At 32.5% G+C, this 24547-nt stretch overlaps 3 protein-coding genes across 8 annotated transcripts in view; 2 read left to right on the plus strand and 1 right to left on the minus strand.

Moving 5' to 3' along the window:
- The first annotated feature begins 2630 nt into the window (after window positions 1-2630).
- LOC119668156 (sex-lethal homolog) overlaps window positions 2631-24547 on the plus strand; it is a 109530-nt gene continuing 87613 nt past the window's right edge. For 4 of the 6 annotated variants that reach the window (XM_038077580.1, XM_038077577.1, XM_038077578.1 and 1 more), the window contains exon 1: window positions 2631-2939. The gene's annotated coding sequence lies outside the window, so the exon portion shown is untranslated. The remainder of the gene's footprint in view (window positions 2940-24547) is intronic. The other 2 variants (XM_038077579.1, XM_038077582.1) reach the window with 1 other exon arrangement.
- On the minus strand, window positions 21652-22509 carry LOC119665788. Its single transcript, XM_038075034.1, has one exon. The coding sequence runs from the start codon at window positions 22507-22509 to the stop codon at window positions 21652-21654; it is 858 nt and encodes a 285-aa protein (XP_037930962.1).
- LOC119665789 (craniofacial development protein 2-like) lies at window positions 22864-24168 on the plus strand. The gene has a single exon (XM_038075035.1). The coding sequence runs from the start codon at window positions 22864-22866 to the stop codon at window positions 24166-24168; it is 1305 nt and encodes a 434-aa protein (XP_037930963.1).

Raw genomic sequence — 24547 nt, forward strand, 5'->3', positions numbered from 1 at the left:
TTTACATACAATAACAATATTTTAAGCTGCAAAATATAACCACAATTCAAAAATTTTGGATATTTTGAATAAAAACAAAATTTTGCAAACGTCAAAAATTAGCAAAACAAGATTGCCAAGTTATTGAAAAGAAATTGACTTTGTTTTTTGGAATTAGCCACTATAATAAAATTTTATCAAAGAAATGTTTATAATATTAAATAAAAGTAATTAAAATTTTAGAAAATACAAATATTTACAGAATTTATTGCAAATGTTCATTAAATAATGAAAAATATATGCACAAAGTGATCAAGTTTTCGGTTAAAAGTTTGCTAATAACGATGATTAATTTTTTTTAATACAAATAAAACAAAACGTTTTAATAAAATTATTTTTTATTGTCATTTTCTATATTCTTATATTTATTTGAAGTCAATTATGAAAATATTATCTTATGAAAATACTAAAATGGCAACCCTGGCGATTTAGTCTCGACTTAGCCACCTTGAAAATATGCTAAGTATCGTCACATAACTACATTATTGGCACAACTTAGAATTTCCCTCATTTAGAACGCAACTTAGCCTAACTCGCACACGACCTAAGTACTCAAATAAATTTTAGCAATAATCCTTATTGCGTTATAATGCGTTTACAAAATTTAAATGTTGTTCCTCTAATGCAATGTAATATAATATATGCATAAAGGATAGATTTTTGTGTGAAAATAGTTTCATTTTTTTTTCATTTAAATAATTACAATATACACTGCGATAAAAATATTATTGAGATATAAAATCAATTAATATTGAATGCCTATGTCAAAATTTTACTGTGTTGCAATTTAGTTAGTATTGGAATTAATTATTTCTGGAGTTACAATGTTATAAAACAAAGAGTTTTATTTTCTAGCACCTTTTAACTAATAACTATGGAGTGTGGTTGTGCTATCGAAAATCTTTTTAAAAAAATTTTCTCTATTGAGTTTCCAAAAAAGGTTGACGGGAGTTAAATTATCATTAAGTGGCTAAATTAGAATTTATTTGGTCATTTCACAGATTTATCATTTATGGTCTTTAAATGACCGAATTTAACCTAATTTAATTCTCGTTTAGGTTTTCAGAAATGGTAGTGCTGCATATGCAAGTGAAACGAAAGTGTAAACAATACAGATTTGCGACAATGTTCTTCTTGCTATGAATTTAGTTTTCATAGTATAACGTATACTTATAGCTTCATGATTTTTTATTACTTTCAATAATAAAATTTTTAGTTTTAAATTGAACAAACGGCGTAACCGAATTAAATCGAGTTTTTTTAATTTTTCTTGCTTATCCATTTTGAATTAAAAATTCTCTCACTTTTTTATTAACAAAAAAACATATGATACAGCAACTTCTTAATGGTAATTTATACCGTCTATCAGGGTATTTTTAAAATGATCATATGGGGCAGCTTAATGATAATTAAGCGCGCTCGTCTGTCAATGCTATAAATGAGACAGTGTGAATGTACTACAAAAAAGTGTGAATTGCGTAACATACACAATTTCAATCAAAACAACATTTTGCATAATTATACTTTAATTAAACCCATTTAATTTAATAATAATATTATTATATGTAATATATACCTTTATTTATTTACGAAAATTAATATATCTATCTAAATAAAAACTTTTATAGTAAGTAGTTGAAAAAAAATCGATTCCTCAACTGTGAAAAAAATTTTGTGTACACGCAAACGAAAAACTCATTTCACATCGTAGTTAACACTTTCTTGCAAAATGTTATTCCTCAAGTGCTAATATATTTTTCGTGCTGAATTTAATATAAAGATGTGCTGAATAAATTTTTGACAGTTGTCAATGAAGATATCTGTATTTACGCTAAATACACTTAGTAATTAAAAGTAAATAAGTAAACAAAATGGGACACATTATACTAATTATAATGCGATAATAATTATGAAATTAAAATTTTTATGTCATATTTTTAAATTTTTTTACAGTTTTTATAACATAAGTTATAACTTTACAATCGTTTGAAAATTCTATATTGATATTTGAGTACAAACTTTTTCTTGCTCTTTCAAATTTTTCCATTTTTAAAATCTATAAAAAATAATAATACAAATTTATATATTATTTTGTCCAAAATTTCCCATGTTTTTTAAAAACTCACGGCCAAATTTACGGTGAATAAAATTTGATAAAAGTGTACACTTTTTGACAGAAAAATTTGTTATTCAAAGTTGAGGAATAGTAATATTAATATATAAGCACACACATATGTATACTTTAGATTGTACATTTGAAGAATAAACCCCCCAGCAGCCTTGAAAGTGCGAAAAGTTGTGGTGTAATCACATATTTTTAAAACATATAACATAAATATAAAAAATGATTATTTTTAAGCAATTTCTCTTAGTTTTGTTCAAAGTAAACGGAGTTTCCATTCTTCAAATGATATTCTTTGCTTTTGTACATAATTGTATATATATATTATCCAATGATGCAACTGGAATTTTTTGTGTTATTACTGATTTGTCATTCAACTACTTTGTAAATAATTTTAGTGTTATTGTTTTTGTAGTGTTTTAGTGTTATTATTTTTAATAAATATATAAATGTAAATTAGTGTTAGAAGTTTTTATATAGTGGGAAAAATTATTTAGTAGGGACAGTTATGTATGGTAACACCTAGTCAAATTAATTTTTCAGTCCTGTGGTGTTCGTGATGAGAAATTGCGGTCGACAGTATTGCACGTTTATATGTCAAAAAATGATAGTTTTGTAAAAATTAGTGCCGATTTTTTATAAAAAGCATATTGTTACCGTTTTACTCTTTTAATGTACATTTGGCTTCATATTAAGCAAGTGTTGTGAGAGATTCAATAGATATTTGATATAAATCAGTGGTATTATTTTCAATTGATGAGTAAATAATTGTGGTTCGGTAATTCATAAATGTTCTTTTTGTGTTAGATTGGTATAAGTATACTTTAAATTCCTATGTGAATCTGTCATTTGCCAAGTTTTGAGGCTTGTTTATACATATGCATAAAAAATTTAATTTTTAAATTTATTAAATCTGTTTATTGAAATTTTAAACGAAAAAAATTGATGTGTAGTATTATCTGGTTTGCGCATCTAAATTTTACATGATTTGTCTCAAATATAGCTTTTAATTTTAGTTATTTGTTTTACAGTCTCTTACCCATTTAATGTAACAATTAAGCAATTTAAATCTTAATATTGCTAAGAATGGTATTTATAAGTATATTAAAATTATTTCTGTATATCAAGAAAAATATTTAATTTTTCATATTCATATGTTATTTTAAATAAAGCTAAAATATAATATATATATATATATAAAGTATTTGGAAATCAAAGAAATTTTTACCTGTGACTAGATTTAAAATTACTACAATATCTTTACAAAAGACTAAAATAAATTTTACAAAATTTAAACGAAATAAAGTGCATAATTAAATTGTACGTTTCGAGATTTACGATTTTTAACTTGCATATGCGTGTGAATTTAACAAGTCCTTGAAACATGTAGGACAAGTTTGAAAAAAAAAATACAGTTAGCATTTAACATTGTGCAAATTATCACTATGAAATAGTGTTTGATCTTAACTACGTGCAACGATTCACTGAAAATCAAACTATATACGCGGAGAATTTGTATATTCAATTTTTCAGTAACCCACTTAAAATTTTTTATTAGTAAAATTCGTAAATAATACTAACTTGTATTATAATAGAAAATGTTTGTCAAAATCTAGCCTGTGTAGACCACAATTTGGATGTAGTTAACTCTTCCACGATTGGTTTTAATGAGACTGCGATCATGTTATATTATGGTTGGGATATAAAATAGTATTTTAGTTTCTTATACACACTCAGAGTCATAAGTCTATAAGCAAGCAGGCAGTACAAAAATCTTTGTTTTGATAATTTTTTCTAAAAAACTCAATTTGTTGGAAACATAGTTTAGTGTTTTCTTATATTATTCAATGCACAATGTTTTCGCGAAGTTTTTTTGCACATGTTCACAAAACAGCCGAGGTAACGGTACTTTTATTGCAAAACAAGCAAGGATAGCAAAACAGGTGATCAAAAATCTACAAGCGCTTGGTACTTCTGCAGTTCTAATGCGAATTAAATGCTAATTGATAAAAATTGGATTACATCTCATTGCGTTTGTGGTAATTAATCATAAAACTGCAAAAAATTGTATTGTGCTTAAAATACTTACTAAAAATTTCAATGGTATCTAATCAGAAAGAAGTAAGCATCGGAAAAAGGAAAATCACCATAAAATTTTGGAAGGAATGTAAAATCGTACTGTTCGGTCCATACCGTGATCAAAAATTGAAAAAATACCGAAATTATTACGTCAAAGCCGCGTTCTGGTCATCCACCGAAATTTTGCACATCGTGAAAGCTGCTCAATATTAAATTTGGTAACGATGCCATCCACGTTTGATGGCATTGGAAATTGTACGAAATGTAAAGGAAAGCCTTGTAAAAATATTTCTATAGTTACCACATGCATAATTTTAAGGTGCGCTGGTTTTTATGGTAGAGTAGCACAAAGGAAGTCTTACATGTTTTTAATTAACCGAAAGAAGCGCATTGCTTTTGAGAATAAATATGTAGATATGCCGGAGGAGTTGTGGAACAATGTGGTTTTCTCTGATGAATCCAAGTTCTATGTTTTTGGCATACAAAGACGTACTAATTATGATGTAAGCGAGGTAAAGCATACAATAAACAAAATATTCTATGCGATCAAGTGCGACTAACAGAGCAACAATTCTAAACATACAGCAGAAATAGAGCTCTTTTGGTTGCTACATAAAACCCCAAAACTGCTAAATACGCCTTCATAGTCACTGGATTTAAATCCAATTGAACATTTATGGGCCCTTTTGGAAAGAAAAACTCATAAATATTCACTTTCGACCAAACAACATTTGAAAGACATAATACCAAAAGAATGGTGCGAAATTATAACTCAGGAGCTCACTAAACTTGTAGTTTCGGTTAAGCGTTACGGTTACCCAACTAATTACTAAGTTTTATAAAAAATAAGGAATTTGAACTAAAACGTCGTTTTATACATAGTGCTTGAAACTTTTGATCGCTTGTTTTGCTATCCTTGATAATAAAAGTATCGTTATCTTGGCTATTTTGTGAACAAAGAAGCTTCGCGAAAACATTGTGCATTGAATGTTTTAAAAAGCACTAAAATATGTTTCCAACAAATTGAGTTTTATGGAAAAAATTTTCAAAATGAAGTTTTTTGTACTGCATGTTAGTAGAGTTATGACTCTGAGTTTACTTGAATTTTTCATATCATTAGTATGAAACGCACTTTAAGCAATGTTTGTACAAGATATAAAATTTATTCGCTGAATAAAATTTGTTTTTAAACAAGAGGTGGTGAAATAGGTTATAGGGCTGGGGAACTACTCAATACAACCGCGATGGATAGTTTCTGCATTAGTTTTTTTAACGAAAGCCATAATATATTCGTTAGATAAGCTAGCAAAAAAACGATAACTATATAATTTTATATATAACTTTCGCATATTAAAAGATGAATTTAGACGTAGGCGGTAACTTGGGAAAGTGATACAAGTTTATGTATTTTTTTGTGATATTGCAACTTTTTCGAGAGCAAAGCACACATCTGATAATTGTTTTTGGCACTCAGTAAATCGGCTTAATCTTGTACTATTATTTGTATAATTTGTACCATCTAATACCATAATTTATATGTTTAAATGATTTATTTATATGGCTATTGGTTATTGTTAAAAATGAAGGTTTCGTATACGATGTCATTTTTTCTCTTTGTTTTTTTAAAACGTGGTATTAAAATTTAAACAAATAATTTACTTAAATTTAGATTTACCTGACGTGGTGTATCGTGGTATTTCTTCCGCCTCTTCATATGCCCATGAAGAGTTCATGGGCATATCTACTATTTAATAAAAGTGAAATTTATATAAGAAAAAATCTCGAAAAATATGTATATAATTAAAAATTATAACAAGAGAAAAAGTATAGGTGGTTTAGAAGCTTAAATTATAAGAAAGGAAAATTACAATACTTACATTATTGTTATGTATTTCAATTATTATTTTATCTTATAGCTACTAAATGAGTGTTATAATATTAATGTTCTCTTTTATATTAAAGGTATATGTAATCTAGGAACTCATTTATGTCAATTCTAAATATTACCAGGCAATAAGTTTGTCCTAAAATGTATTTGTCCTTAGAATAGAATTCCGCTATTCTGAATTGATTCCCTTAAAATTTGGGAACAACTTAAAATCTAAATTTTTTCTTGAACCTTGGAATATTAATGTCCTCTTTTATATTAAAGGTATATGTAATCTAAAAACTCATTCATGTCAATTCTAAATATTCCCAAGCAATAAGCTTGTCCTAAAATGTATTTCTCCCTAGAATAGAATTCCGCTATTCTGAATTGCTTCCCTTAAAATTTGGGAACAACTTAAAATCTAAATTTTTTCTTGAACTTTGGTACCATTTGCATTACTTGATAGCGAAAAGTATAAAAATAAGAAGCAAAACAAATAAATAAAGAGAAATATGCGTTAATTTGTTTAGACTTTAAAATGCATTCAATTGTATTTCAAATTTTAGCGGATGAGTTGGTTCAAGAACAGAATCAAGAAATTTAATAAATGGGAGTTGCTTGATTCCTTGTAAATACAAATGTAAATTTAATTTGGTTCTAAATAAGATTTCAAAAATATAGAATAAATAAATTAGCTCTTAAGACGTCATAAAGAAATTTACTAATGAAATCCAACCACCAAAGAAGCAATTTGCTGCAGCTTCTCTATTTGTCAAACTAAGCTGAGCAGGTGTTTGCGCTTCTTTGGTAAAGGAGATTATCACACAGAAGTTGGAAAAGTCCACAATTCCGTTTAAGCTTAGTCTCGCTTTAGCAAGTGCTTTCCAAACTACTAGACATTATTGAAAAACGCTTATAAATAAATTAAATAAATAAATATTAAATGTAAAAAAAATAAATAAATAAAATTCTTAAATCATTTAGATCGACGAAAAATTTGAGGCAAGAACTCCGTAGTCTATTCTTTCCAGAAATAACTATTCATATTTTAGAGAATATGCCACTGTTTAGCAAGATTGATAGTTATGACGTTATTGTATCGTGTTTGTATGCTATTGGCACAGCTTGATACGAAATTTCGTGTGAACGGCTTCTGCATCAATCAGTGCTGCTTTCAAAGTTTCCACCTCCGGTGCTTCTCCTCGAATTGTCTTTAAGAATAGGCGTTTGAACATTCTTATAAGACACTTCCAGCAACCACCTACACTTTGGACTTTTTTTTAAATACTTATACATTTATTTATTGTATCTTCTCTTACAATAAAGCTAACATTAAGTTTAAAAATCTTATCACTAAGTATGTTATATTATAATCTCTATTTTAACTATACATTGTATGATTTAAAATAAAATAAAATGGGTAAATTTCATTGGAATAAATGTTGGGTGGTTTATTAAGAAAACAATTGAGGTTTATCAGATCACTAAAATAGAGAGGAGTTTTTACTTGTACCTATTGAATTTTAATTAATGGCTGAACGGTCAGCTCTTTTTAGATGGGAAATTGTCTCTTATTGTATTTTTTTTATCTTGTCAAATTCAACTTTTCCTATGGGAATTTTTAGATCTCGGAATATTTTCGTTTTTGATATGTTCTCAGTATTTTTGACTAAGTTTGTATGAATAGCTGAATACCATAAGTCCGTATTTGTTTTATGATGCTGTTATATAAAAGTAACTAGCTGACCCGGCGAACGTTGTTTCCCCTTGCAATTAATTTTCCTGGCTCAGTTGAGTTATACTATTTGTTGTTATTCAACTTAACCTTTAGCATTTTAATGTGAAAATTATTCTGAATTGATTTTTTCTTTTGAACTGCAAAAAGTCCACATGCATTACTTATATTACAAATATTTTCACGTTACTTCAAATCCTTATAAGCATTACTTTTAAATGAAAAAAGGGTTTTTTAATATTATATTAACAGTTTTATTATGAGCTATTATGTTATCTTAAAGTTAAATCATGAACAATATTTTTTGTTAAGCCATTTTGACCGTATATACATAGATCAGAAAGTTTTTCAACACGAGAACATGCAACATATAGTTGCCTATTCGAAAAACATGGATTTTCCAAATTCAGTCCACATACTTTTAATGTTCGACCTTGAAATTTATTAATTGTCATCGCAAATGCTAAACGAATTGGAAATTGCAATCGTTTGAATGGAATTGGAACATCGGTTGGTATAATTGGTATGCGTGGAAGCAATATATTTTCTCCTCTAAATTTTCCACTTAATATTGTTGATTCAATTAAGTTCCCCATAATCCTTTTAATTACTAATCTTGTTCCATTACATAATTTTGGTGGGTTTAGATTGTGTAATAAAATGATTGGTGAACCAACTTTTAAAAGTAAATTGTGTGGTGGTAGTCCTGGCAAATCAAACGAATTTAAGAACTCAGTGGGATAATTCACAATCTCGTTTTCATCTACCACTGTGTCGATGGATTTTAACGAAATTAAATTACCAGGTAGCGAAATTAAATTACTAGTAGCATTGATTGCATCGACATCTAAGTTCTTGGCAGCCAGAATCGCTCTACTTTGAAGCCATTGATGGTTCTGATAATTTTGATAAATGTGAGGAAATACGCTTTCTATTAATTCCTCTTTCGAATTAACAATTTTACAAAAATTTCCTGGCATTTTAATAAAGTGCGTATTTTCATGAAGACTTACGTTTCCATCAACAATATCCAGCAATTGTTTGGCAAACAGTTCTGCAGCTAAATCTCTGTAGTCCAACACGCATGTTTTCGGTAATTCGCAATATATGGACACTTCGCCACAAAATAGATGATTTAAGGCAAGCATTGATTTCATCAGCATAGGTTGAACGTGGAATAACTGGCAATGTTTGTCTAAAATGACCTGCCAATAAAATTAAAGCGCCTCCAAAAAGTCTATCGTTGGCATTTAAATCTTTAAGTGTTCGATTTAATGCTTTCAATGAATACTTACGTGCTGATGTGATGTGACATTTTTGAAGTACTTTAGCCATATTGGAATGTTTTTTTATATTGCATACTGCATTTTCACATGAATGTATGTTTAGTGGCAACTTTAGTGCCGAATGGGCTGTTCTACCACCATCTAACAATGTCGCAACGATTCCAGATGATGTTAGTGCTAAAGCGATACTACCTTGCATCCTAACCTTTGCAAGAATGACTGAAATTAAGAAAGTTTTTCCAGTTCCACCTGGTGCATCCAAGAAAAAAAGCCACCTTGTTTTGCCGCAATTGCGTTCGAAACCCGATCATAAATGAGCTTTTGTTGGTGCGTTAACATTTGTTCGCTTCTTGTAACAAATTCAACCAAATCTTCAGAGCTATACTGAAGTTCGCGCTGCATATCATTGTTAAATAGATCGGTTACCAAACGATTTGGCGAATACAATCCTAATAATTTAAGTGGTTGATTTGATATAAGTAAACATAAGTCTTCGATCATAATCAAAGCTTCGTTATAAATTTCACGATTGAATTGAATATTTAAGTCATGATTTGTTGTTCTATGTCTATGTAGTACATCTTCACTCATTGAGCATTTATATTTTTCCCACAATTCTTTGGGATTATATGGAAAACATGTCAACAATATGGCGAATAATTGACGAATTTGATGTGGAAAACAACTTAATACTACATCCCGGAGCGTGATGTCCCAATGATAATCGCTTTCCAGCAATTGCAATTCTCTACATGCATCATGATATGTATTGTATAGCTGACCATTGACAGTTCTCAAATACGATGTTGGACCGCGTACATTTATCAAAAGCTGTCTTAAAAAAACACTCTCGTTATTTTGGATGAACAGTATATAAACGACCCAGTGTGCTTGCTGAAAATAATCCTGGATAACCATTGACTGCAACACCAACACCTTTAAAGTTTTGTTCCATGTGAAATATGTTATATTTTGTTGTTTATTTAATTCAAAGAACTCGGTTAACATAATTATTGGTGCTCTTAATGCACTTTCTATTGCGTTTTGTACGGTGAAATAAACGCGTTGACCATTTTCAAGATGTATACTTAAATGTATTACAGCTGGATCTCGTTCGCGTATTTGAAAACCAAAAATTCGCCATATGGCTTCGTTACTGCTGATATACCTGCCCATTTGGTAGCGTGTTATTTCATAATTTTCGTTTATATTTTGAACTGCAAATACTGCCATATCACTACCTTTATGAACATATTTGCAAATGTATTTTATTGATTTTACGGAGCTACAAAATTCTACATTGATGTGCGCTTTATATATATCCTGGATAACAATGGCGAATATAGCACTACCCATCAATATTTCTCAACTTTAGTGAAAAGGATTGGCCTCCATTTTTCGAATTTCTTCGACGATATATAGGATAGCCATCAATTCCAGTTATCGTATCTCTAACAAAATCTTTTCGAAATCCTTGTGTGCATTTACCATTTTCCATGCAAAGTGACGTCATATTTAAATTTCCGCATGGACCATGTATCATATTTTTTGTCACAATTTCAAATAGCTCTTTGTCAACATTTGGATCTGGAATTTCTGCAGAAACTATTTTATCAATTTCTTCAGGTCTGATTTTTTCAACACACCAAATTGAAATATGAGCATGTGGCAAACCTCTTTTTTGCCACTCAATAGAATACATCCAGCAACGTGTTTCTCCAAATACAGAGTGTTTTACAATTAAATCAATCAAAGATTTTAATTTTTGTTTAAACACCCGTGGGGTAATATCGGGACGATGAATCGGCGTTTGTTCAGGTAATAACAATTTTTTTATTTCATCCCAATGCGGATTACATGTATGTATATGTTACAAATAAATCTGGTCGACCATATGCACGCACATACGTCAATGCGTCTTGGATGTATTCTTGCATATGACGTGGGCTGCCAGTATATGAAGATGGAAGTATGAACACATTACCAATATTACTAAGGTTCAAATTCCCATCTATATTATTATTAACAGCATCGCGTAGATGTATATACTCTTCTGCACGCAATTTTGTTTGGTTGAATCGAATGTATCGCAATCGTTCGCTTTCAATTTTCGTGTACATATCGACTACGATTGATGAAATAATTGACGGCACTTTAAAATGTGATTATATTTATGGTTTCGGATCATCAAACGATATGAGTAATAGTACATTGCACTAACATTTTTGTTTGTTTCTTCAGCTGAAAATAATTTATTAAACAGTTACTAAATGTCTCGTTTTTCAAACTGTTCGCCAACTATTATTACAACAGCGATTTCATTTATAGTTGGAGCGTTAAATCGTCGTGTATGTTCTCCAACTGGAACTTTGTCGGCTTTGATTATATAATAAAAATAAAAATATATAAAAAATATATAAAATAAAAATATATATAATATATTATATTGGTGAAATTAAATATCATATCATATCATAGAAATTATTATTTCTTTCAAATACATATTGAAAAATATAATTTCATTTAAATTAAATATAACATAAATGCATTAAAAAAAAATATTTGGACCAATTTTCAGTTTATTTCAATTAACATATAGAATTTTATTTGTCATTTCTGCTATTTCGCAAAAGTTCGAACAATATACACAAAAATACACAAAATAAACAAAAAGAAAATCAGTGCCATTCAAACTGTCGGACAGTTTGAAACGGAAATTATTAAATTTATTATTTAAGTTAAAATTAAAACTAATATCGAATGTTTTAATAGCTTATGTTACGCTGAAAAACTATATAAATATGATCTGAGAGTACCAAGAAGATTAGTTAAGTCATTAAAAAGTTATTGAGTAACGAACAGACGAACAAACGATTTTATATATGTATAGAAGATTTATACTCTAGGCACAAGAAGAATCACGTTTTATGTTCACGTTGACAACACTATTATACACATTCTGTCAAAATTTATATCGTACAATTAGTTTTTGTTTGGCGTCTATACAAAGAAGTCGAAAAATTTTCGTGTGCCAATGTTTGCTAAATTTTATTCAAAAAAAGCGTCGTTGTGATGTGGCGAAAGAGATGATATCCAACGCAGATAGTGACCCCACATTCATCGAACGCATCATAACTGGTGATGAGACATGGGTCTATGAATTTGACAGGCCCACCAAATAACAATCGACCGAATGGTGCTTTGAAGGTGAGCCGAAAAGCGAACGTCAAAGTCGGTCCAAAATCAAGGTTATGCTGACTGTTTTCTTTGATTTTCGTGGTGTGGTGCACTATGAATTCCTTCCGGATGGTCAAACGGTCAATAAGGAGTATTATTTGGCCATTATGCGTCGTTTGTGTGAGGCCATTCGCAAAAAGAGGCCAGATTTATAAAAGTGAAACTCATAGATTTTACATCACGATAACGCACCGGCTCACACAGCGTTGGCTGTATCGCTGTATCAAATGGCCATTGCGAGGAACGCGTTTTGAGACCATAGAGGGCATAAAAGAGAATTCGCTGCGTGAACTACCATAAAGGCCATACCTTCGGCGGCCTATAAAACTTGTATGGGAAATTGGATTAGGCGTTGGCATGCATGTATTGCCGCAGGACGAGAGTACTTTGAAGGCGATAATAAAGAAAATTATTAAAAATTAAAATTTTGCGTTTTTTTTTAACTTTTCGTTCTTTTTTGATCAAATGGTACTCCGATTTAAGGTAAAAATGACGTATTTATATTTTAGTTCATTAATTTCAATTCGCCATTTTGGCAAACAATTCTCCACTCAAAATAAGTGCAATTGAAATTGGTTTGAAGTTGAGATAACATTTCTAATTCGGCGTAAAATTACCGTATCATTGCCAAACGTTATAGTGACAACTAAATTAATTAGTAATTTGGGGATATCAGTTGTGTGAAGAAGATACATGATAGGGCTAAGAACATTTCCTTGTGGAAAGACAGCTTCTATTGGGAAATTAGTGGAAGTAAATGATTTACATTTGACTTTCAAACATCTGTTCTGTAGATATGATTCTAGAATTAAGTGAAAGTTTGCAGCAGAGTTCGTATTTGCGTTGCAATGAGCGGCTCACAGCTTATAAGCAGGCAAGAAATTCTTTTCATACGATTGCTTACGTTCACAACTGAGCTCAATTGCAGAGCTCACGCTCATGGGAAAGAGCCACCATTAAGTTATTAATTAGTTTACGCTTGTGAGCAAAAGTACGAGCTGAGGCTCATGAGATTTCATGCGCAGCTTATAAAAAGAGTGATGCATGCCAGAAAATGAAAAATATCTAGTATTGTTATAAATTTTATATGCCTTAAATGTAAAAAAAAAATTGAGCTCTCGGCTCGTGAGATCTTTTAAGCAGCATTGGCATTAAAAAGTCTTATGATAAAATTTATGGCTAAAAGGGATAAGTTTTTTACCATCATATCCCGGTGCCATTTTAAAGTCTAATAGTAGTAGTAGTAGTATTCTTTTTATTATATATAGGTTATATTTACATTTACAAAATTAACTTTATACATTTTCAATAATTTATAATATACTAGCTGACCCGGCGAACGTTGTTTCCCCTTGCCATTAATTTTCCTGGCGTTCGTTGCGTTGCTCTTGACTTTCATTAGCACGTGTAATTGTATCCTGTTTTCTTACATCTTCATTGTTTTCTGCCGATCTATTTAACCGACGGTTCTGGAGTAATTGTGAATTCCGAGTCCGTCGACCAATATTTCCTCCTCGTCCACGAAGACGTGGCATTTTTTTTGTACGATAATTATATCTTTATATATATAATTCTTCTTTTTTGTGTGTTGAATTTTTGAATTCGCTGGATTTACCAGGAATACCACCACATAACTTAAGATTAAAAATTGGCTCACCTATAATTATGCTGCGGAATTTAAATGCACTTAAGCTATGCAACGTCAGTTTTACAATTCATTTTAGAGATTTTAAAGTTTTTAAACAAATCAAAGTAAGCATGAATAAATTTTAAATTTTTAATATAAATGTATATGGATACCAAAAAATAAAAAATTGATTAAAAAGACATTATCCAGTGGGCCAAATTGTGAATCTAAACCTTCCTTGAATCCACTTGAACATACACAAAAAATTTCATCAAAATCGGTTCAGCCGTTTAGGAGGAGTTCACTGTCAACACACGTACAGAAGAATTATATATATAAGATAAAACATAAATATTATAAATAATTATAAAAAAAAAGAAATAAGAAAAACCTAACTTAATTGACATAAATAGTTTCTAATTTATCCTTATACGATTATGGCTTTCGCCGTCAATCGGAGGTTTGGATTTGTGTTTGATGTTTTTTCTTCATTGCAGTAACTATCATATAAGTGACACATTGAGAACTTCAGCTTATGAGTGTTAAAATGCTTCTAATATATTTTCTCTGTAACGAAACTCCGTTTTCACATAGATCGATAACATATGCCAGTTTTCACCATTTAGCAGCCTCATTAACTCGTTGATACCTAACATTTGTTTTCCAAAATAATTTACCCGTAGCTCCATTAAAATTGGACATTTACTAAGAATATGTATTACATCTTGCTTTTCTCCAGTATTGCACAGTGTATATATAGCTATAGCTAAGATTTTAGGTAACCGCGAGCTTTCCATGTTGAAAACTTTTAACATGTACTTGAAGTGGATTTCTAAAGTGTACAAGTACAGAGGTGACAAGCCAGTTTCCAAATAAATCATTCGATTAGGTGTGTTAAGCGGTAATCGCCATATTTTTTTTACAAATAATCGTAAAAGTTTTTCTACTTCCTCATATTGTAGCACTCCCCATACCTGTGCCGCATACCACATTATTGATCTTGTAGTAGCTTCGTGGAGTTGTAATTTTGTTTTGCACGGTACACCTTTATTTTCAAATATGTATTTCCAAGAGCAGTTAATAGCTTTTTTAACTTCTCTCAATTTTTAAGCTAAATGTCTATTAAATGTAGCATTATTATACATCCATGTTCCAAGATACTTATAATCCTTAACTATTTCTTCAGTGTTTTCCCCTAATGTCCATATTTCTTCATTTGTATATCGCCTGCGATGCTTTTTAAATACTAGATTTTTAAATAAATTCATTTACTATCTACAGGCCCTATATGCTTTGAGATTCTCCACTTCTTTTTTTAGATTTTCGTTTTCTTGCCTTAGCGCCATGACATCCTCAGAAAGGTAGGTAATTTCTTCTAAAACTTCTTTGTTACCATCCTTAATTATATCTTTTAATTGGTTCACATTCAGATCGCCTACTTTGAGTATAATTAGAGCAACTTGGTCCGTCTTCAGGCGAGGTTTCTGCTAACATCCTTTTAGCCGACGGATTATATGATGTCTTCACGTTTTTTGATGGCGTACGATGCATGCTTGTTAATTGATAAATTTTATTATTTTTTAATTAATTTGTAAATTACCATAAAACTATGCTATGTTTTTGTTTTGCCAAATAGATTTAAGATTATCCCTTAGTTGGAAATATATGGTTTGTGTATCAATTATCTTAAATATATTTTGTTTATTCTATGTTATTATACATGCATTATATAAACCATATCTATCTTAATTTTTACAATTAAATGTTTATTAGTTGTCTGTGTCAACAGTTTGCTTAGCTATTTTTGACTTATTTGTACCATTAATTATAGGACTGTCTCTATCAGATTTTTATTACGTTAATAAAAAACAAAATCACTCTTATTTGGCTACTAATATAAGATCCACAAAACAGCACCTTATTTGTTTTATTTAAAAAAAAAGATGGCAAAAACGCGCGCAAATTGGCGCAGTTTCCGAGAGTTTTTTTTATTGTAGAATCTGATTTTATGGTAAAATTTATATCTTTGCCAGCATTCTATAGTTTTGTTGTCTGATTTTAGTTTCCCTGCTTAATGTACTTCTAAGTCACCTTTGGGTATCCTTGAATAATGTTTACGCTGAAGTGGACCTGCATTTTTGCCATTCACACCGTTTTTATAAAACTTAATTTTTTATATCCTTATTTGTAAGTACTTTATTGTATATATAAATTTTTTTGTATTTTAGGGATGGAGTTTTCTGTCTCTAAAATCAGGATTAAGTTTAAAATCGAGATTGCATCCCCAATATTAGATTTGCACTTTTTCTTGTAATTTGTTTGGATGTGTGAACTAATGAACTTTTTATATTTTAGCCAGTTTGTTCTACGATTTGTAAAGTTATAAGAACTGTCATATAACTGAGGATCAAGTAAACAAAATATAGAGGGAGGATATTTAGAAGACAAATCACAGCTTGTGAATGTTAAGATAGAATTTCTATTTATGCTTTTGGATACAGCGAAGTGTGTTAGGTCTGGCATTTAATTGTTATTTGGAGGCTACGATGTTGGCTGTCAAGGGGAGATTAAGTCTAGTACATTTTTTTTTATTAAGAATGAAATTGTAAAGCTGTCTACTTACAGATTACTTACGGATTGTAGATTACAGAGCCGTGAACCCCGATACATGTGTTTGACATTGAAGTCTCCTGCTGCAAGAAATCTGTCACCTAGAGTTAAGAAGTAATCTGTATATTGGGTCTCAGTAATGTTGAAACGAGGAGTGCAGTAAACTGCTGACAAAGTTACATTTTTTTATTTGTGCTTTAGGCATAGAAAATTGTGTTTTAAATGCCTTCGCACTAAAATACCTGTACCAGCATACGCCTTCCCATCAGGATGATTGGCATTGTAGATTCAATAATCAAAAAAACAAAAGAAATTTTTGTTTGTTTGTTTTAATAACTTAAATATAAAAGTTCAGCCCAACATCCCGACCTCCATGATAGAACTTTCATCCTAGAAGAAGTGTCAGCTTATGGATGGGACGTTGCATAATGCACTTTGGCGTTTTCACCTCAACAACTCACATAATTAGCTTTGCCTGGGATGATTAAAGTTTTTCTGCCAGTTTACAATGTTGTGGTAGCACGTTATCCTCGTGTACGATCACTTATGCAAACCTGAATGTTTGGTTGATCACCCATTTATGACGAAATTACAACTCATTTAAATATTCTCGAGACCATTGATGCCAAAAACGTTGCTTGATTGCGATAATGCGCGATCCTTTATCGTAATGATTTATATAATTTTCTGTAACAATAGCGCGTTCGGGTAATGCCTTTAATGAGTTGCCAATGATGAAATGTGTAGGTGTCAATGCTTCACAGTTATTTGGATCAGAAGAAAATGAAGCTATCGGTCGTGAATTAAGTATAGCTTATACTTTAATCAGGGCAGTATTTAGTTCTTTAAAAGTAAGACATGCATTAGCAAGGGTGCGTTTTTAATGACCTTTTGTTGATTTCACTGCAGCGTCCCACAGACCACCGAAATGTGGAGCCCTGGGAGGAATAAAATTAAAGTTTATATATTCATTACAACAAATGTTAATGATCGATTGCTTATTGCTAGAATTGAAAATAAATTTTTTCAACTAAGTTTTCGATTTGCTCCAACAATATTTGTGGCATTATCACAAAAAATATCTGTTTGCAAGCCTCTTTTGCCTATTATGCGTTTTAGCGCTGCGATAAATGCATCTGTTATGACACACAAAAATAGCTATGTATGTTATACGGCGTTTTGCCTCTTATTTGGAGATATGTGTTGACTGGTTTTCAAAAATCCACAGCACAGCGAGAGAATAGTCTGCAAGGTGTTAGACGCTCTACAGGTGGGTTACCCATCCCACAGGTTAGCTGGAGTAACTTCGGCTTATAACGTACACAATGAACACATAATCTAATAATATGGCGTGCAATTTCTCTAGCATTGATGATCCAAAATCAGTGCAACCAGTGCCTTAGGTCCAGCGTGAAAATTGGTAGTATGCAAGTGACTTACGAGACATTCGACAAAATAACATTTGTTGGGTAGTAATACAGGATGCTTTTGCATATGAGGTAGTACAGCTATTTCTAGACGTTCACCAACCTTTAACAAGTTGTACCCAAATGTATCTTCACAAAACGGGTTGAGAAATATGCAAACACCTTGACCTTCTACTCCTTTTTTTACATGACGAATATTTTCAGCAAAACATGTTTGTTGGATGTTCCAAACTATACACCAAAGCGCTGTTTCGATTTCTTGTGCAGACAGTGATTCTGTTTCACAAATGTTACATACTGATTTATTTATCTTTTTGAAAAAACGAAGGATCCACGCTATCACACGTACACTAGTGATGTGTGAACTAAATTTCGATAGTTATTCAACAATATAATTAGAATTTTCTGCGACGACAAATACAGCTTTTCGTTTTTCTTTATTAACTTGTTCCATGTCGACAGTAACCAACTTTAGGCCACCCAATTTGTGGGCCGTATAAAAACGCTGGGCCCTTTTACCAAATTGATTCAATAATTTCTGGAACTGTGCAGTCTCTCGATACAATATCAGCAGGGTTCTGTTGTGATGGTACATATCTCCAATCGCAATTAACTGTGAAATCCTGTATAACTGATACTCGATTTCTTACAAAAGTTGATAATGTCGATGAATGCTTACGTAACCAATGTAGCACAATTTGTGAGTCACACCACAAATAGGTTCCAAACTTGATATTATTGAAAATACCTTGTCAAAGAGAATAGCGAGTTAGTGAGCTGCACAAAGTTCAAGTTTCGGCAACGACTTTTTCTTCGTAGGAGCCACACGAGATTTGGCACATAGCAAATTTACAACAATGTTTTGTGTTGGATCCTCTACGCGAAAATAGAAGCAACAATTATATGCTTTTATGGATGAGTCGCAAAAGCTATGCAATTGAATAACCTGTGAGTTGACACCAAGACAAAAGCGCGGTATAGCAATTGAAGATAGTGAATATAGTCGTTTCAGGAAATTTTCCCACGCAGTGTATAAATTCTGTGGTATTGTCTCATCCCAATTTAATTTGCGTAGCCACAATTCTTTTAAAATTATTTTTTCAATAATAAGTAGTGACGCAAGCAGTCCAAGTGGATCAAATAGTGATAAAATAGAGCGTTTTGTTAAGTTACCTTTGTGAAGCTCTTTTGGTGAAAATAAAAACAAAAATTTATCGTTCCTTTGATCCCACATAATGCCCAATGCATTAGTGATTGAAGTATCAGTGAGGTTTAAATCCTTCATAGTTATATCGTCAACAAATGTTTCGACGTTGGAATGCCACTTAGCGAGTTCCATACAACCGTTCCGTAGAATATTAGAGACTTCATATTTTATTGTTGACAATTCATCTAATGAGTCTGATCCGCATAGAAAATCATCGACTTAAAATGATGACTTGGAAATTCGAAAGCACATTCATCAGCCAAGTAGTGTAGGCTTCTCACAGCTAGAAACGTTGCACTTGCTGTTCCGTATGTAACAGTATTGAGTTGATAGGTATGGATCTCTTCACTTTCTGAGGCACGCCATAAAATATGTTGAGAACAGCGGTCACGTGAGTCAACTAAGATTTGTCTAAAGATTTTCACTATGTCTGCAGTAATGACGTAGCGATAATGGCGGAAACGTAACAAAAGCGTAAAAAATCTTCCTGCATTGTAGCACCAACCATAAGAATGCTATTAAGTGATTTTTGCGTTGTAGTACGTCATGAGGCATCAAATACAACTCTAAGCTTTGTAGAAGTGCTATTTGGTTTGAGCACGCAATGTTGAGGTATATAGTAGTGGGATGTACGAAGATCAGGTCCTTCGATGTCCAAATTTTTCATACTCAATCATAAATGCAATATACTGTATCTTTATTTCTGGCATACGTGACAAACAACGTTCCGATGCAGTGAATCTTCTAAAAGCGATATCTCGTATAGTCCAAGTAAACTTAATGTATCCTTAAATGGTAGTCGAACAACTACACGTCCACTTTGATAGCTGATTAACTAGGTGAAGTACGATTTCAGAACAAGAATACTATTCGTGACAATTATCCGTTGCTATTAATTGAAACGTGTTTGAAATACCTAGGCGGGAAGAAATTTTTCACAACGCTAGATCTTATAAATGACTTTTTTTACGTAAAGATTGCGGCAGATTCAAGAAAATATACGTCGTTCGTAATTCCTTTTGGTCCTTTCAGATTGAAAAACGCTCCTGCGATTTATTCATCAAAAACTGAATGATCTAATTGCGCAAGGTAAAATTATTGTGTATTTGGATGATATTGAAGTAGCAACCGAAACTTTATAACATATGCATATATTAAATCAGATTTTTCTAAAGAAACTAAAGAAACCTTATTGCACACTGACGTTAGCAAATTAGGTTTTGGATCAGTACTTTTGCAGCGACAAAATGATGGAAAATTTCATCCGGTGTGTTACTATTCCAAAGCGACATCACCAGAGGAGTCAAGAATGCACAGCATCGAGTTAGAAACTTTGGCTATAGTGTACGCTCACAATCGTTTTGAAAACTATCTCAGAGGTATTCCATTTAAAATATTTACTGACTGCAGTGCACTATCATTAACATTTGAAAAGAAAAACATTAGTTCGAAAATAGTAAGGTGAACAATCATAATTTATATGTTCCAGCTGAAATGGAAGACAATGTTATTTGCCTCGTAAATTAAAAGATGTGCCCTCAAGAAACAGATAAGACGTATGAAGTAGTTCGAAAGAACTATTGGTTCTGGCTTATGAAGTTGAAGATAGAGAAGTTCATAAAAAATTGTCTGCGTTCTAACATGTAATGCGTTCCCCACCAGCATGGATAAATGAACATAATCTTCACAACATTCCAAACAAAAACCCTGTTCCGTTCGACATTATTCACGTGGGTCATTTTTGCCCTCAGCGATCAATTCAATCTGTGCGAAAACATTATAGTCGTTGATGCATTCACTAAGTTTGTAAGACTTTTTGCAGTTAAGTCAACCAGTACCAAGAAAGTAATAACTAGTCTCGAAAAGTATTTTCAAAATTACAGCCGCCCTAAAAGGATAATTAGTGATAGAGGTACATGTTTTACTTCATTAGAGTTCAGTGAATTTTTCCTGAAGCATAATATCAATCACGTTAAGGTCACGGAGCCATCTGCTCAAGTCAATAGCCAAGTTGAAACAGTAAATTGTGTTCTAAAAACCATGTTGAGTAAAATGACTGACCCTATTAATCATGCCAATTGGGTGAGGATGTTACCCAGGCTGGAATTTGCCATCAACAACTCTACACATAGTTCGTCTTAACAGATACCAAGCCAACTTTTATTCGGGTCGAAGTAATAGATTATTTAACAGAGCAGGATATATCGATAGTTTCCAAAAAAATCTTGAAACATTTCAAAGAGAAGAGTAAACCACTGTAAAAAATACTAATAATAAATAATACGCAACACCGGTTTTAGCGTCAGTTTCTGCTGACAGTTTATTAACGACTGAAAAATACAGTGAATGTGTATAATTATACGTACAATGTTTGAGAGATAGAGAGAGACAGCAGCGGCAAGATACAACCCTTTATTTCGCTTTAGTTTTCACATCCTGGGGCCCGCGAGTTGCAGAAACCTCGAGTGGATACAGTAATTGAATTGGTTTCTTCAAGGTAAGATTGTTACCCATGTAGACATCACAAGCTTGTATTCTGTTGTCTCTTCCGTGGTGTACATTTTTAATGACACCCATTTCCCATTGTAGCCGAGTTTTTAAATTATCATCGACTAAAATAATATCTCCCTCATTTACACTCCTTGAAGCACGAGCTTTATTGTAGTGAATACTCCGTAATTGGTTCAAATATTCTTGCTGCCATCTTTTAAGATACCTTACAATTAACGTTCGACGTTTTTGCCATAAATCAGCAACTTCTGATCTGTCATAGTTAAACTCGTCAATAATAAAGCTGTGTTGACACGAATTTAAAAAATGCGCTGGTGTTAATGGTTCTAAATCCTTTTCATCATTTGTTATGTAGGTTAAAGGACGAATATTTACAACGTATTCAACTTCTGTCAATAGTGTGTTCAATTCATCATATGTCAATATCAATTTCCCAATAGCTGACTTCAAGCATATCTTGACACTTTTCACTAATCTTTCCCAGAATCCACCCCACCATGCCGCTCTTTCTGGTATGAGTTTCCACGAAATACCTTTGTTAGCTGCAATGTTCTGAAATACTTCGGTTTTAAATAAGGTTTCTAGCTTTTGAAGTTCTTTGTTTGCTCTTTTAAATGTTTTGGCATTATCTGACATGATTGTTTCTGGACAACCGCGACGCGCTATAAACCTTCTTAAAGCATCAATACAACTGTTGGTTGTAAGTTTTTTCACCAGTTCCAAATGGATTGCTCTTATAGCTGCGCATGTAAATAACATTATATAAACCTTTTCTTGGTGATTCTCTCTTTCAATTTTTATATATAGTGGTCCTGCAAAATCAATTCCAGTCGTCTTGAATGGTCTGGTTGTTGTAATTCGTTCAGTTGGCAAAACAGATCATTGTTCATTAGCGCTTTTACCTCTAATCCTTTTGCATACTATGCATTGACCTACTATATTTTTGATTAGTTGGCGACAATATTTCTTTCGTATGTATGCTAGTACTGTTCTCCAGGTCAGGTGCGGCCTATTTAAAAGTGACCTGTCACTACGTGCAAAGCTCACAGGACTGACATTGCGCTTGTAACCCATCGTCAGGGCTTTGCTCCCTTTTACTTTTCTGGATAAAACATGAGTCAAAATCCGATGATAATACAGTCTCCAAGTGGTACCCGTACTGATACGGCGAATCCACCTGCTTTGGCAGCATGCACAACGGATTTGGAGGTGCGAAACTCACGTTCAAACAGAATCAATACGATAGGTACAACTGTAACCACAACAACTTTAAACAACCAACCACGAAACAACCAAAACGTTCTCTCAATGAAATCAAAATCCATGATCGGCGTCTGGAATGTTCGATCCCTAATCGGACCAGGTAAACTTGAGCAACTATCCCGGGAACTCTCTAAATTCAAGCTTGACATGATCGGCATCAGCGAGTGCAGATGGAAAGACTCTGGGGAAATCAACTTATCTAATGGAACTAAGTTTCTGTACTCTGGCAGAAGTGATACCCATCATAATGGTGTCGGTTTTCTCCTCAGCAAAACTGCGGTTCGTGCCCTCTTACAATGGCAGCCAATCAACGACCGCTTCATTTGGTGCCGATTTCGCTCCCGTGCACGAAACGTGACTATAATTCAAACCTACGCTCCCACTGAACTCGCCGAACCCGATGAAAAACTGGCCTATTATAATCAGCTTTCGTCTATTATTCATAATGCTCATAAACGAGATATTCTAATTGTAATGAGTGACTTAAACGTCAAAATTGGTGCGGACAACACAAACATAGAGCACATACTGGGAAAACATGGTCTGGAGACCAGAAACGAAAATGGTGAACTTCTAATTGAAGCGTGCAATGACGCCAACCTTGTTATCGGGGGCTCCATTTTCCCTCACAAAGCCTGCCATAAGTCAACATCGGTGTCACCCGACGGTCAAACCGAAAATCAGATTGACCACATTTGTATAGGAAAAATGTGGAGAAGCAGCCTCTTGGACGTACGCATCAAGAGAAGCGCCGACATCGGGTTGGATCATCAACTTCTAGTCGCGACACTTCGTTTAAAAATCTGCACCGCTGGACAACGACGTACTTTGAACTCACTGCCTAAACTCGATATTTCGAAACTAAATTCTGAAGACGTAAAAAACACCTTCGTCAGCAAACTTAGTACCTCAATTGAACAGCTCCAAAGCCCAGAAGTGTCCGGTAACACTGAACAAATTTGGCAGACAATTAAATCAGCATTTCTTACAAACGCAGAAGATGTCTTGGGTCTTCGCCCCCGCAACAGAAAGCCATGGATGTCAGAGTCTACCTGGTCTCTCATCGAATGCCGCAGAGCTGCAAAGATCACACGCGACAATGCTAAAACAAGAGCGCTCAAAGCAGAAACCAATCCTCCTACAATGAGATGGTGAAACGAGTGAAGCTTTCATGCAAGCGAGACAAATGTTTATGGTATGACAATCTTGCAAGTAAAGCTGAAGCAGCAGCCGAACAGAGAAATATGAAAATTTTATATGACGTCACAAAAGAGCTTGCAGGCAGAAGGTTCCGCCGTATAGGCCCTATACGGGACAAAAATGGCCGACTTCTCACTTCCACCGAAAACCAGCTTCAACGTTTCAGGGAACATTTTTCAGAAACTCTTTGTTACAATACTACCACTATCACCAACACCATCACACCGGCTGAACAAAACAGCTTCTCCAGCCTAAACAGTCGCAGTACATCTGTTATGAATAGAGTACCTGATGAAGAAGAAATTGTTCAAGCTATAGGCAGTTTAAAGAATAA

Source organism: Teleopsis dalmanni, chromosome 1 (assembly GCF_002237135.1).
Source record: "Teleopsis dalmanni isolate 2A chromosome 1, ASM223713v2, whole genome shotgun sequence".
In the NCBI taxonomy this organism is placed as follows: domain Eukaryota; kingdom Metazoa; phylum Arthropoda; class Insecta; order Diptera; family Diopsidae; genus Teleopsis; species Teleopsis dalmanni.